Genomic DNA, 15,779 nt, shown 5'->3' with positions numbered 1-15,779 from the left:
GAGAAGCATCTGTTGCTCTTGGCTAAATAAAGAGCTTTTGACGTGAGAAACATCTGTAGCACTTGCTTTTGAAAAGGGAAACATCTGTTACACTTATAATAACCTCCTTGATAGAGTTGAGGGTTTTTTTTAAATAACTTACTAGATTTTGAGATAGGTACGTCTGTAGCTCTTGTATTATTATTATTATTATTAAAGTAGTTTAACCAGACCACTGATAATAATCATTGACAAAGTTGAGAGCTTTTGAAAGAGAAACGTCTGCAACACCTGTCATAATTTTATCAGCATCGAGACTATGGAAATGAGAAACGTTACGAAAGAAAATATCTCAAGAATTTTCTGTTTATTATTTTTTGCATTACGAAATTTTTTTTGTATCACTAAATACTGAAAACAGCGCCCAACAAAAGCATCATATATGGGTAAATAAAAGACACTATAGTACCGATACAATATTTATTTCCTCTGTGAACACACTTTATTTTAAACAGAAAGTAAAGTATACACAATGGTCATTCGGGGAATCTGATTCATGAACTTTGATTTACATAAAGAACCACCTCCTTCCCGTGATTATGCTAGGTATGTACAACACCGATTTAATGCTATAAAATGTCTGCACTTTCATTGTTTATGCCCTTCGTATTTTCAATAAAAAAATTTGTTTTTCATATTTTCAATAAAAAATAATTTTTATATTTTCATATTTGCAATAAATTTTTTTTTTTTTTTATCATGGTTTGGGGTTTGAAACTTCCTGTCAGGTATTATTCAATCCAGGAGTTTTAAGTGAATTTCATAGAAGAAAGTTGTAAATGAACTTCATTAATAAAAGTTGTAAGTAAACGAATTTTATTGAAAAAGGGTTAGGTGTATTTCATTAAAAGAAGTTGTAAGTAAATTTGAAAAAAATTGTAAATGAATTTAATTGAAAAAAGTTATAAATAAATTTCGTTGAAAAAATTTGTAAGTGAATTTCGTTGATAAAAGTGTTAGGAGAATTTCGCTGAAAAATGTTGTAAGCGTATTTAACTGAAAAAAAGTTGTAAGTGAATTTCACAGCAAAAAGTTTTAAGTGAATTTCACAGCAAAAAATTGTAAGTGAATTTCATCGAAAAAACGTTGTCAGTGAATTTCATCGGAAAAAGTTGTAAGTGAATTTCAGTGAAAAAAGACTGTAAATGAATTTCACTGAAAAATGTGGTAAGTGAATTTCACTGGAAAAAGTTGTAAGTGAATTCCATTGAAAAAAGTTGTAAGTAAATTTCACTGAAAAAGTTATAGCGAATTTCATTGAAAAAAGTTGTAAGCGAATTTCACTGAAGAAAGTTGTAAGTGAATTTAGTTGAAAAAAGTTGTGAGTAAATTTCACTGAAAAAAGTTGTAAGCGAATTTCACTGAGAAAGTTGAGTAAATTTCATTGAAAAAAAATTGTAAGTGAATTTCACTGAAAATAGTTGTTAGTGAATTTAACTGAAAAAAGTTGTGAGTGAATTTAATTGAAATAAGTTGTAAGTGAATTTCACTGAAAAAAAAGTTGTAAGTAAATTTAACTGACTAAAGTTGTAAGTGATTTCACTGAAAAAAGTTGTAAGTGAATTTCACTGAAAAAAAGTTGTAAGTTAATTTCACTGAACACTTTGTTTAAGTATTCTGTATCGAGCCCTTTTCGTGACTTGGCCTGTTAAGAAATCGAAAATTTCATTAGTGTTCATGAAATTTCGCAAATTTTTTGTCCTGGGCAATATTAGTGAAGGTTAGATATAGTTTTCCACCGTGATAACAATTTTGACTTTTTCAGGAGTAAGGTATGAGTTGCCCTTTGCTTATCATTTAGAAAATAATTATGATTATTAATTCATTCAGATTTTGCCCAGACGTCGACGGGGACAGAAGTCTATTGAAGCTCGTGTAAAAATAGCAAAATATAAACATTTTGAAAATATTTATTAATCTTAATTGGCCGTTCCACCCGTACAACAAATGAAGAAAAATCAGTTGGTCAGAATTTGCTTGACTTCAGCTGAAATAATGTTAGTCAGTTTCATATATGAAAAAACTATTATACCCTGAATTCGCATAAACATTCGACGTATGATATGCAGTTAGTCTGTACATTGATTATTAATACATCTTACTCTCGAAATACATCATCGTAAACTATATATATTCATTTCATTCTCTCTCTCTCTCTCTCTCTCTCTCTCTCTCTCTCTCTCTCTCTCTCTCTCTCTCTCTCTCTCTCTCTCTCTCTCTGTGACACACGATTGTATCTTGACTTTTAGGCCAAGGATCACTCCAGTATATTGTCTTAATTACATGCTTTTTGGTTTTTCCTTTTTTTTTTCTTCAGTCACGCTTTTTAATATGTAGATGTAAGGATACTTTACTTTTACTTTTCTAGCATGAAAATTGTCCTTGTTTTCATGTTTAGAATATCAATAATAGCCATTTCTGGTGGAGAATATTTCACATTTCTGTTTCAAGAATTTTTCAAACTCCCTTACTACAAACTTTTTCTTAATTTTTCCCTTTTCGATTTCTGATGTCGTTACTATCGTACACAGCTCTTTCTACATTCACACATACATACAGTACATGCAGACATACATACATTTACCAAGGAGTACAAAAACGGAATATTTATTACGGTTTGCTTACATGACACTGAAATATGACTTAACGTAAACACGTCCTTGATACACATGACATCTCGACCAACCTATGTACAGAATTAATAACCCATCATATGGAAGAGTACAGCTTCCCATTGCAAGTATTTGTATTAGGAGATTATTTGTCTCTTGTACAGTATCTGAGGAATGTTCTCTTGTAAATGTATTCGCCGTGAAATCTTCCCTCCGAGGGAACCACTGGTTACTCGTCTGTCAGTCCATGATTGAGTTTTCCTTTTTCTAAATGTTTGACTTAGTGTACAAGACAGAATGCTTATTGGCGTACATATGTAGACGACTTCTCTCAGGCAGGTTTCTTGTTGAGGCTGGTAGTAGTTATTGATGAAATATGTTGTATGTATTTCCTTAAAATCGTTAGAAGTTAAATTGAGATGATAAAACACATAGATAAATTTTTGTTCACTTGTAATATATATATATATATATATATATATATATATATATATATATATATATATATAATGTATTTATATATAACATATATATATATATATATATATATATATATATATATCTATATATATATATATATATATATATATATATATATTATACATATAGTATATACTATATGTAAAGCATAGTATATTATATACTATACTATACATAGAGTATATATATACGTATGTATACATATATGTATATCTATCTATCTATCTATCTATCTATATATACATCATCACATATATAAATATATATGTATATATGTATGTATATGAATAATCATATACATATATATGTGTGTATGTATGTATGTATTTATTTATGGGAGAGTAATAAGAAAGGCTTATGACAGAATCCATAGAAAGGCAATTATCAATGAACTGAGGATGAATGTTATAGATCGTTTGTCGGGAGCGACTAAAAGTTATCGTGTTGAATATCTGTATGGATGAAATGATACAAGAAGTATCTATTTCCCCTTTTCTGTTTCCCCTCTTTCTCTCCCCTTCCCCTCTTGTTTCCCCCCTCTCTCTCTCTCTCTCTCTCTGCATCGTAAAAGAAAAGTGATTATAAAAAGAACCTTTTAAAAGGGGAGCTTATGTCAATGAATACGGAGGCAACACCGGCTGTAGTCATCTATAAATGCCCAATTAAAATGCAAGCAAATGAATCATAGCAATTAGTAAGCGGCCCCGTGAATCATGAATAATCCAGGCGTTAATCAAAGTAGCAGCTGTGAATTTATCAATTCGAATAATTAATTCGAAAGATCATTTTGGGATTATTGGTTGTTATCGCCAGATTTAAAATGTGGCTTCACAAAAATAAAATATATTTTTCATCTAAGTGATTTTGGCGTGACTTGTTTCAGATTTCTTTTAATTATTTTCATTTTCAACCATAGACTCAAAATGTGATTTCACAATAATAAAATTTATTTTTCATGTAAATGATTTTGGCGTGACGTGTTTCAAATTTATTTTAATTATTTTTTTCAAGCATAGACTTAAAATGTGATTCCACAATAAAAAAAAAAAAGTTATTTTTCATCTGTGTGATTTTGGGGTGACGCGAGTTTCAAATTTATTTTAATTATGTTTTTTAAGGCCTAGACTCAAAATGTGATTCCACAATAAAAAAAAGGTTATTTTTCGTCTAAGTGATTTTGGGGTGACGTGAGTTTCAAATTTACTTCAATTTTCTTTTTCAGGCATAGGCTCAAAATGTGATTCCACAGTGAAATAAAGGTTATTTTTCATCTAAGTGATTTTGGGGTGACGTGAGTTTCAAATTTATTTTAATTATTTTTTTAAGGCATAGACTCAAAATGTGATTCCACAATAAAAAAAAAGGTTATTTTTCATCTAAGTGATTTTGGGGTGACGTGAGTTTCAAATCTATTTTAATTTTTTTTCCAGTATGGACTCAAAATGTGATTCCACAATAAAAAAAAAAAAAGTTATTTTCATCAGTGATTTTGGCGTGACGTGAGTTTCAAATTTATTTTGATTTTTTTTTTCAAGCATAGACTTCAAATGTGATTCCACAAAAAAGTTCATTTTCCATGTAAGTGATTTTGGGGTGACGTGAGTTTCAAATATATTTTCAATTTTTTTTTTTTTTCAAACATAGACTTAAAATGTGATTCCACAAAAAAAAATATATATTTTTCATCTAAGTGATTTTGGCGTTACGTGGGTTTCAAATTTATTTTAATTTTTATTTTGTATTTTTCAAGCATATAAGGATGCTTTTCGTGAATGTTCTAAGTCTAAGCATAACGCAAGTACTTTTAATTTTCAACATCCCTTTTTTATAAATAATGATTTAGAATTACAAGGAAAAATGGCAATGATATATAATGAAACTGCATACGAAAGTAAATGTGTAATAAACCCATGACGATCTATCTTGCTATACGGTCATGAATCACTATATAACAATGATAATAGTTCTAGGAGATGTTGCCGATTTGAAAATAAATCTTTCAGATGACAGGATACAGCAAGAAATGATCCTGTAAGAGAAATTACTCGGAAGTTCAATAAATAGATGAGAAAATGATGAACGGGAGATAGAGAGAGAGAGAGAGAGAGGGCTCGGACATGTCCTTCTTACTTGGAGAATAGTGTGTGGTAGTATCAGCTGGGCTCCAGCGGACACTAGAGAGAATATGAGAACATGAGAAGAGAGGCTGGAGATGAGTGGAGATTTGTAGAAGTTAAAGCACAAGAAATACCTATGATATTTAATTACAAATGGAAGTAATTGGTACCTGGATGTTCCTTACTTAAGGTGCCTTAAACTCTTAGGGATATTTGCCTGTTATAAAAGATATTATCATGAAATCAAGATGTGGTTTGTTGCAAACTAGCAATGCTTTAGGGTATAAGATCATCAAGTCTTGAAACGACACACAGTTCACTTAACAAGAAGCCTCGAGAGAGAGAGCTCGTGCCAAGGCAATTTCACTCGCTTTCTGAGATACAAATATTCAGTACTCAATTCATTTCGGTGGTAATCAATTCATTCCTCTCATAACATTTAGATCTTAATTCGTTTCGGTGGTAATCAATTCATTCCTCTCATACATTTGGCCTGAAAGTGAATAATATTTGTATTGCTTTTTCATGTGGAAATATCATGAAAAGAAACTTCTTTGGCGGTAGATAGTCATCATAGGATCCCATTCGGTTTTATAAAATGATGTCTTTTTTCCCCTCATTTGTACAAACGGCAATATAACTTTTATTCCGTAGATTTGTAGTTTAAACTGAGCCAAAGCCAGATAACCGTCTGTACAACCGACGTGGTCCAAGATTTCCTTGAGTAGAAAAGTTCGCCTTGTACAGATATTGCTTTGGAACCAACTTTTCTTGCTGAGAGATCAACGTCGTATTAACCAGCATCGTATTCCTGGTCTGTTTCTCTGTTTCAAGACTGAAAAGGCAACCGAACGTCTCAATAATCCGAAAGCTGCCTGTTGGATTCACGGCGATTCCTGTTGAGAGATCGGCGATGACACCAAACGTTTCTAATCGGGCTAAAAAAAAACCTCTGAGATCCTTGTTTTTATCTGTAAGTAAAGAGAGAGAGAGCGCGAAAGTGGAGGCACCAATGTACGACTCTGGAGAAGTTCAGGAGGCCGTCCCTCATCGGAGAGGTGAGGAGACAGAAGGCTGTGGAGATCACGACGCTAAAGATTAAGTGGTCGTGGTGGGCCACGGCAGCCCCGTTGCTCGTAGTCTTCATGGCCTCTGGAGTCTCACCTGAAAACCGGAAGAAGAAGAAGCGTTTGTTTACATCTGAGGCGAGATGTAGAGCAAGATGGTCAGAAGATTTCTGCTTATTCAGGAGGCTGCTAATGTGATAAAAACAGTGGTGATGTGAGATACGAAGACAGGGTGCCACCTGCATAATGGATATGCACAGTAATTACCTGAGAGACAATATATTTCAGCACTTAACTTATCAAAACAGAATGCAGATTAGAAGAAGAATATTTTGTTTATATATCTGAGACAACGAGATGTAGATCAAGACGGTCAGAAGATTTCTGCTTATTCATGAGAAGCTAATGTGGTAATAACAATGGGTATGTGAGGTAAGAATACCTGATATTGGATAAATACAACAGTTATCTGAGTGATTATATTTAAGCAGTTAACACGAACAAAATGTTTTGTTGCTTTTGACTGGGGAATTCTGGAAACTGCTTCAGTTCTCTTTGACGCGGAAGACTCTTAATTAACCTTTAGGTGTTACTTATTTGCATTTTATAATTGATAATAGTTTCCTCATCAGTCAGAAGTATTAATTCAAAACAAACGATGAAAGCTGATTTCACAGACGTAATACGTCTTCGGATGGAATGGAGTGGAATATAGAGTTTAGACCAAAGGCCAAGCACTGGGACCCTTGAGGTCATTCAGCGCTGGAAAGGAAATTGAGAGTAGGTAGGTTTGAAAGGTGAAACAGGATGAAAACCTCGCAGTTGCACTTTGAGATAATTGTTATGGGGGGAAGGGGGAGGGGCTAGCAAGATGGAGGATAATGAATGGAGGTATAGTAAAAGGAATGAAAAGGGTTGCAGCTAGGGGCCGAAGGGACGCTGCAAAGAACCTTTAGCAATGCCTACAGTGCACCCCGTGAGGTGCACTGACGGCACTACTTCCCTACGGGGTACTCCTTCAGATAATGAAGCCTAAAAGGATAAATGAATAAAAGATAAAAAAAAAACAAAACCACAGAATATCTTACTTTCCAGAACATGGACAACGACTGAGACTTTTTTGGCGTTGGCTGGTTTGCAAGAATACCTGCCAGAGTCTTGCAAGGTGGCGTTGTGCACCAGCAGGGACGACCTGGTGATTTCACCTTTGTGCTCTGTGGTCACCAGGATCTCGCGTCCTCCCCTCCTACCGTAGTTTACCAACTGGAGGGAAGAAAACTGGATTTTCAGTGGTCACAAAAAAAAAAAAAAAATTCTATGGTCACAAAAAAGTTTTCTATGGTCACAAAAAATAAATTTTCTATGGTCACAAAAAGAAGTTTTCTATGATAAAAAAAAAGAAGTTTTCGATGGTCACAAAAAAGCTTTCTATGGTCACAAAAATCAGTTTTCTGTGGTCACAAAAAATAATAGTTTTCTATGGTCACAAACAGTCTTGTATGAGAGATACTGGAGGATCAGTTATATATAGTAAAGCAACTACAAATAGATTGCAAAGAGTACCACAATACATATTTGAAAGAATGTACGGTGCTTAGGTGATTCACAGATAACACGAGGCTAAATGATAAAAAAATCTGGTCATAAGAAGAGGCACTTGAAGGCGAAGATCTTGTGAACTTTGTCAAGGTGGTCTGGACATGCTAACAGAATGGGAGAGTATGGATATCCAAGTAGCCCTTACCTTATCTCTGTGATACCACAGAATGAATTCTGGGGGCGTCGGACTGAAATGGACCACACAGGTGAGATTAAGGGTGCTACCCTTGTCCAGGTACACGTTCCCGTCTCCCAGGAGCTCTGCCAAAGGCACTGAAGGGAACACAGAAGAAGGAAGAAATAAATAAATAAATCAGTAATTTTATTACAGGATGAGGTTACTAGCCCTGTGGCCTTCTCCGCCTTGGCTGCGACACACTTCAGTAAGCTAACTACCATGTACATAATTCATTACGTAGGTCAACAGACGCATTTGGCCTTGAATGAAACACGTTTATATTGTTTAGTCTGGATCGAGAATCAGACCACCAGAGGTGTGCGCCCTTGCCACTGTATATAAGTAATTCATACACACACACACACATATATATATATATATATATATATATATATATATATATATATATATATATATATATATATATATGTACACATACATACATGCATATATATATAGTGTATGCATGTTTGTATATGTGTATACATTATAGATACAGATATACAGTATATTATACATACAGCACTTTCATAATACATTTGTAAAGGTATTTTATTCTTAAAGTAAGGTATTAAATTGCAGCCAAAAGAAAACCAGTGGAGAGAGAGAGAGAGAGAGAGAGAGAGAGAGAGAGAGAGAGAGAGAGAGAGAGAGAGAGAGAGAGAATATTTCAGTTAAATGAAAAAGTCTTCTAACAGCGGGTCAGTAACAATATCATTATAGCGTCTTCCTGGTAATAGATCAGTTTCATTAGAGAGGAACAATTTTACACGAACGCATCCCCGAGGAAGGAATGTCAGTCCCCCTGAAACTTAAATATATAAATATACCAAATGAAGCTCATTACAGTGATACAGAAAGAAGTGCTTTTAATGGCGATTTTTTTTTTTTTTTTTTAACGGCAACTGAAAGGTTTCGTTGCAAAATACTGAAGTCATAATTTATTGTTAGTTTCTTTTTTTCTTCGCTTAAATAAAAATGTTAGCTTGACGACCCAGCTGTTATGAAATCAGTGCTAATTAATGAGTTCAGAGAGATGGACAGAAGGTCAGAAGTTATTGTGGGTTTCGTCTAAAAACGAATTCTGTTTGAAAATAGAGCGGTGCGTCTGAAAGTAGAGCGGTGCGTCCACACTGCAGCGCAGCATGTCGTAAACATGTCGATAACTTATCGCTTACATATCGCAATGGTACCAAAAATCGCATACATATCACCAACATGTTGGAAACAAGTCAGCGACCGTAAGTGGTGAACATACCTTCGGCCAACGGAACACTGGTTAGGTAAGACCACCAAGCAAGTCGTTGACATATCTTCAACCTCATGTATCTGCGACATGTTGCCGACTTGTGTGTAGAGGAGCGATAAAAATTGAAGGAAATGTCACGGTGAAAGATATTGCGGGAGAACCACAATGGAGTTGTGAAATGTCAAAGGTTGATGCAATTTGGAAAGAAAGGATTCAATTTGCTTTCAAGTGCCAGATAATCAATGAGGGGGTTTCTAAGGGACAGGAAGCGGTGTGATGAACAGTTTTGTAAAGGAGGGACAGTTGTGTAGGAGAGAGAGAGAGAGAGAGAGAGAGAGAGAGAGAGAGAGAGAGAGAGAGAGAGAGATAATAAACCGCTTCAAGGGAAAGAGAGATAGACGTTGCTTAATGAAAATCGGAGAAATGTTTGTGTATATGTGTGTGTGTGTGTGAAATCTGCGAAACGCCTTTTTATAGAGGGCATGGCTCTAGCTGTTAGTCTCCCCGTTTCCAATAAGTTGTTTGCGTTAGGTTGCTAGCCTCATACTAAACTTAACTAGTGTGTGTTTAATCATACTAGCTGCAGCGGCCTCTTAACTTCTCGGTTGAATGCTTGAATCTTTGGCAATTTCATTTCGTCTTCTTCTTGGAAGCAGACACTTGCAAATCCTGTTCCCAAAACGGGTAACCACTCTTTTCCGTGAACTAAAATCCTCCCCCATTAACTTAGAAGATGAGTCACAGAAGAATAGTCCATCTCTCTCTCTCTCTCTCTCTCTCTCTCTCTCTCTCTCTCTCTCTCTCTCTCTCTCTCTCTCCGTTTTCCTACATTAACACTCGAGATGTTTATCAACGAGTATTAAATTTTAACAGTAATATGATGAGTTTCTTTTCAGTTTGTGTTCGAATATATTTATATTTAAAAACTACTGCTAATATTCTTTCTCTCTCTCTCTCTCTCTCTCTCTCTCTCTCTCTCTCTCTCTCTCTCTCTCTCTCTCTCTCTCTCTCTTTCTTACGAGCTACAAGGTTGCAGCAAGTGAGCTCTCTCTCTCTCTCTCTCTCTCTCTCTCTCTCTCTCTCTCTCTCTCTCTCTCTCTCAGCGAAGTGAGCTTTCTCTCTCTCTCTCTCTCTCTCTCTCTCTCTCTCTCTAAGTGAAGTGATCTCTCTCTCTCTCTCTTACACAAACACACACACACTCACCGACGACTTCGAGTTTGACGCTGATGGCGGTGACGGGCTTCGTCGAGATGGAACACTCGTAGTAGCCGGAGTCCGTCGGCTGCGGGTGTCTAAGGACGAGAACCCAGTCTCCTGACGAAGGGTCTCTGTGGGCCGAGAACCTCTCGTCGTTCGTGAACGTGAAGGAGCCCACGGTGAGGACGTGGAGGTCGTTGTGTCGAATCCAAGAGACCTGAGATGCGAGAAGAAGAATGAGGAAAGATTGTGAGTCTGTTATTATTATTATTATTATTATTATTATTATTATTATTATTATTATTATTATTATTATTATTATTATTATTATTGATTGATTTTGCTTTGAGATTTTGAGCTCTGACACAGAAGACGAATGAATATGAGAGAATAATAATAATAATAATAATAATAATAATAATAAATAATAATAATAATAATAATAATAATCAATAATATTATTATTATTATTATTATTATTATTACTATTACTATTATTATTATTATTATTATTATTATTATTATTATTATTTATTTTGCTTTTGAGATTTTGAGATCTGAGATAGAAGAGGAATGAGTGTGAAAGAATTATTATTATTATTATTATTATTATTATTATTATTATTATTATTATTATTATTATTATTATTATTATTATTATTATTATTGATTTTGTTTTGAGAATTTTCTCTGTGACGGATAATACATTTTCCTTCAGAAGGACTGCAGTACAGTAAATCTCTGAAGTGCTTATACTGGGAATATATTCTGGAATATGTATATTCTGGAAATATATAACAGAATATTTATATTCTGGAATATACATATTCCAGACGCTTCGTTAATATATACATAACCATCAGTGTAAAAGATAGAGTGAGTGAAAATGACGAATTTGGCACAGTATATAGTGGTGGACCAAGACGGTTTCTAAAGAATGTCCAGATATACAGAATTATTTTTTTAGTAGTCGAGGGGTTTCTAAAGAATGTCAGGTCCTACAGGATTAGGCATGAGCGTTCTATAGAATGTCAAACTCTACAGAATAAGGCAAGAGGTCTCTTAAGAATGTCAAAATCTACAGAATTAAGAGTGATGTCTCTGAAGAATGTTAGAATCTACAGAACTAGGCATGAGCTTTCTAAAGAATATCAAAATCTACAGAATAAGGCACGATGTCTCTTAAGAATGTCAAAATCTACAGAATTAGGAGTGATGTCTGAAGAATGTTAGAATCTACAGAATTAGGCTTGGAGGTCCTTCAGAAATGTCAAAATCTACAGATTCAGACCCATGGTCTCTAGAGAACGCCGCAACTTACAGATTTGGCCCCGAGGTTCCTAGCCTTGCAGGGGATGTGCGCAGGAGTCCCAACGGCCGCCAGGACCCTCTTGGGCGTGTCCTTGGCGAAATGGGGCCCTCTCGGTGGAGGAGTGTTCTCGGCATCCCCCCTGATCCTCCCTGCGTCCCCTGAGGCGACTTTGTTTCGGTTAGGTTTTCCGTGAACCTTGCTGTCAACGACCAACATATCAGCTGGAAAAAGATGAAAGAAAATTAAATATTCTTTAGTATTTAGAATTTTTACGACAGTGAAAACAGCTGGAAAAAGAATGGGGTAAAATGGAGTTGACCTTGACCTACAAGAAAGAGACAGATCTGCCTCTTGAGAAAAGGAAAGGTTATAATTCCAGCGGACGTGATGAGCAATAGAGAGAGAGAGAGAGAGAGAGAGAGAGAGAGAGAGAGAGAGGTGTCTCATGAGGGAAAGGGAAGGTATAGGTGTTGGAGTTATGTAATGCAACGAATTCCGGCACTTCGTGGAATGAGCTCTGTTCTCCCTCTGACAGCACAGGACACCCGTGGGGTTGGGTGGGGGAAGGGGGTTCTCCGGGTCCCGGAGTCCCTGAATCCCAAGGAGCAGACCCGGGAGACGGGTTTGGGACCTGGAGTGAGGGAAGAAATTCCATAGGCGCATTTCTTAATCATTCCAAACCCCGAGTTATGCCGGAGACATGGTTGGTATGTTGGTGGTGATGAAAAGAAATGGTCGTGGAATATCTAAAAATAAAATTGATTAAGGACTGGGGGTGATATCTGTATTTATAGTCTACTGCGTATACGGATTGAGAAGTACTATAGCTATAGAAAGCGTCTGTAATAAAGATTGACATTTTGAAGTTGTAGCAATTCTTGTGAATTTGTTATTTTTAGATTGTGTTTATCCGCTGAAATTGAAAAGAAAATAATATTATACATATCTTTTTATTTTTGGAACTAAAGTCAGTTAAAGATAGATGTCTTTAAATTATTTTCTCTTCTATCGCGTTTAGAGTTACCGAGATTCCAGGTTTTTAATAAATCTTTTGAAAGGTGCCGAAATTAGAAAGAGGATATCTGAATACCTTTTTGAAAGTTATGATAACAAGGTCTTACAGCGTGTTTTTAAGTCAAGAAAATCATTGTTTACCGTTGTTTAGAGAAACTGAATAACAATAGTTATCAGTAAAAAATAGAATTTAAATGCTCATCATAAAAGGTTTTAATACTAATGAATAACAGTTGAGGTTTATAAAAATCTACGTTAATTTTTAAAAAAATATTTACTTAATTGCATTAAAAGCAAGAAATAAGTAAACTAACAAATAAAAGCTGAAAGAAAATGTGGTCTGACTTGTCTAAAGCTTCCAGAATTCAAAGGAATATTATAACCTAAAAGATAAAAAAAAAAAAAAAATCTTGCCTACCTATTCTAAAGAAAATCTCCTTCTTTGCTTCTTCTTCTTTGCCTGTCTTGTTTCGAGCTCAAAAAAAAAAAAAAAAAAAAAGCCGCGACGCTGTTTCTGCGTAGCCATCCTTTCAACCGCGCGAGGTCCCAGGCGCACTCACCGAAATTTGACGCGCGCTTTTCAGAGCGCGTGCTTTGGGAAAGCAACCTTTTTATTTTTTTCCCTCTCCGCAGCGAGAATTTCGGAGAGACTGAGAGATGGAGGTGAATGAAGAATCGCGTTTCTGCTGCTCAATAAAATCTCTTGTTCTGGGGCATACTTTTTTTTTTTTATTGGCTGAGGCGCGTTTGTAAGATAGAGGTACCCGCGCGTTGCGTTTTGGGGGCGTTTTGTTAACGCGTGGAAGTCAAGGTATTGGCTTTCGGTTTTTTGGTTTTCTAACTGAAGTTTTACATATATATATATATATATATATATATATATATATATATATATATATATATATATATATTTACATTTCTAACTCTCGTTGCATTCAGTATTATGGAAAATAAATCACATTCCTTAAATGAGTAGTATTTTCCTTCCTTTGTTCCTTCCACTGCCCCTCCCCTCCTCTTCCTTCCTTCTTCCCCCTCCCCTCCCCTCCCCCTCACCTCCTCAGTATTTTTCCTCTCGCGTGATAGAGTGGGCTTGATGTAATCATTCCTCTCTGTGTTCTTTCCTTTTCATATGCGACAGGAAAGAGCATCACGAACCTTGTAAATTGGTTGCAGCATGACTGTGATAAACTTTCATTTGACGTAGTATGTCTTTACATTCTAAATAATATACATATATATATATATATATATATATATATATATATATATATATATATATCTAGTAATGTCCAAGATATTTAAAATTTCTTGCGTCATAAATAAGGAATCCTTCCACATAACTAGTATTACTAATTACTAGTATTATTAATTAAGATCGTCTTTTCATTTACCGTGGCTGTGTTGCATTACTGTCGAACAACAATCAGGTATATATCCTCCTCTGCAGGTTGACCGAACCACAATAAATTTTAACAGTACTTGCCTAAATCGTTCTTTCCAGTCCGGAATTCGAACTCTGGCCCTTTCGCTGGTGGCTGCACTACTAGCCCTATTATTTTTACCATTATTGGTGACGGTAGTACCTCTATGGTTCCAAAGTATATGCAAAAGAATATCTGGTTCCGTGCCTATTATTACTCCTGTGGCGTAGTTGATCAAGTGCTAGACTAACCATTACATTACTAATGTGAATATATTTTATTTATTCGTGGGTCAATTAGCGTTCAGAAGAAATATCCAGCATCACCCCATCCACTTCTCCCCACGCCTAATTTGGAGAGGTTCATTTCGTCCCGCCTATGTCTCGCTGAGAATATTCTAGAGATTGAAGCTTACACGCACTGAATGAATGTTTATGTTGACATTAGCAGTTAACAAGTGAAGGGCTGATGTTTGTAATGGCCACTGATGTGTTAGCCCGCGAACAGGTCATAATGTACAGGTGGCATTAAAGGCTCAAACGGACATGCAGAAGATTGGCAAATCTAAGACTTCAGAAGTCTGCCCCAATTTCCGAAAAATCTCAAGATATTTGAAAGCTTCTGGCCACCGTATGTTGTCTCATTAATTTAAAGTCTTCCGATCATTTGAAGGAACAAATACATGATCACCTTTAATTAGCGTTCGCTTTTATCATGTTGAAGCTTTGTAATGTAAATGGAAGATCTGTTGCGGCATATTTTTACCTTTTCAGTATACCGAGTCCCAGTCATTTCTAGGCCTCCGTAGAGGGTTAGTGCCGTCAGTGCACCTCATGCTGTGCACTGTAGGTATTACTTAAGGTTCTTTGCGGCGTCCCTTCGGCCCCTAGCTGCAACCCCTTTCGTTCCTTTTACTGTACCCCCCTTTATATTCTCTTTCTTCCATCTTACTTTCCTCAACCCTCTCTGAACAATTGATTCATAGTGCAACTGCTTTGAGGTTTTCCTCCTGTTACACCTTTCAAACCTTATACTGCCAATTTCCGTTTCAGCGCTGAATGATCTCATAAGTCCCAGTGCTTGGCCTTTGGCCTAATTTCTATATTCAGTTCAATTCATTTCTAGGTCCCAATAATATCTAGGCTATTTTAATGTTCGTTTTGCCATAACAAATAGAAAAAAAAAATCAGCTAAAGTAAATGGCTACTGGGCTACTGAAACAGAGATATCTTTCACTCCAGTATCAATATCTCTTCCTTATTCACAATGATCGAAACGCCGAAAGAAAATCAACAGAAGACTCGCAAAACTCACCGGAGAAGAGAAGCACAAAAGCTGTGTGAAGGAGCTTTGAGCTTAACATACTGGTTATGCCAAAGCTCTGTGGCCGGATGCTGGTTTAATCTCGAGGCTTCTCTCGCTCCCAACAGCCCGCCGTTGTTGCCTGCCAATGGAAAGAAAGATGGTTCCCAGTTAGTGGTAGTTTTACTC

At 35.7% G+C, this 15,779-nt stretch overlaps 1 protein-coding gene across 1 annotated transcript in view; it reads right to left on the bottom strand.

Annotated features, from left to right (window-relative positions):
• Window positions 1-4,752: 4,752 nt before the first annotated feature.
• The window catches only part of LOC136832729 (zwei Ig domain protein zig-8-like), a 30,481-nt gene continuing 19,454 nt past the window's right edge, over window positions 4,753-15,779 (bottom strand). Inside the window, exons 2-7 of the mRNA XM_067094243.1 lie at window positions 15,603-15,732; window positions 11,860-12,071; window positions 10,545-10,755; window positions 8,060-8,187; window positions 7,404-7,578; window positions 4,753-6,412 (exon numbers count right to left, since the gene is read on the bottom strand). Of these exons, the coding sequence (XP_066950344.1) occupies window positions 6,216-6,412; window positions 7,404-7,578; window positions 8,060-8,187; window positions 10,545-10,755; window positions 11,860-12,071; window positions 15,603-15,651 (972 nt within the window). The 5' untranslated portion in view covers window positions 15,652-15,732 and the 3' untranslated portion in view covers window positions 4,753-6,215. The remainder of the gene's footprint in view (window positions 6,413-7,403; window positions 7,579-8,059; window positions 8,188-10,544; window positions 10,756-11,859; window positions 12,072-15,602; window positions 15,733-15,779) is intronic.

The sequence above is a fragment of the Macrobrachium rosenbergii genome, chromosome 50 (genome assembly GCF_040412425.1).
Source record: "Macrobrachium rosenbergii isolate ZJJX-2024 chromosome 50, ASM4041242v1, whole genome shotgun sequence".
NCBI classification, from domain to species: Eukaryota; Metazoa; Arthropoda; class Malacostraca; order Decapoda; family Palaemonidae; genus Macrobrachium; species Macrobrachium rosenbergii.
Note: the sequence above shows the minus strand (reverse complement) of the source record. Positions and strands in the feature narration are given on the sequence as shown.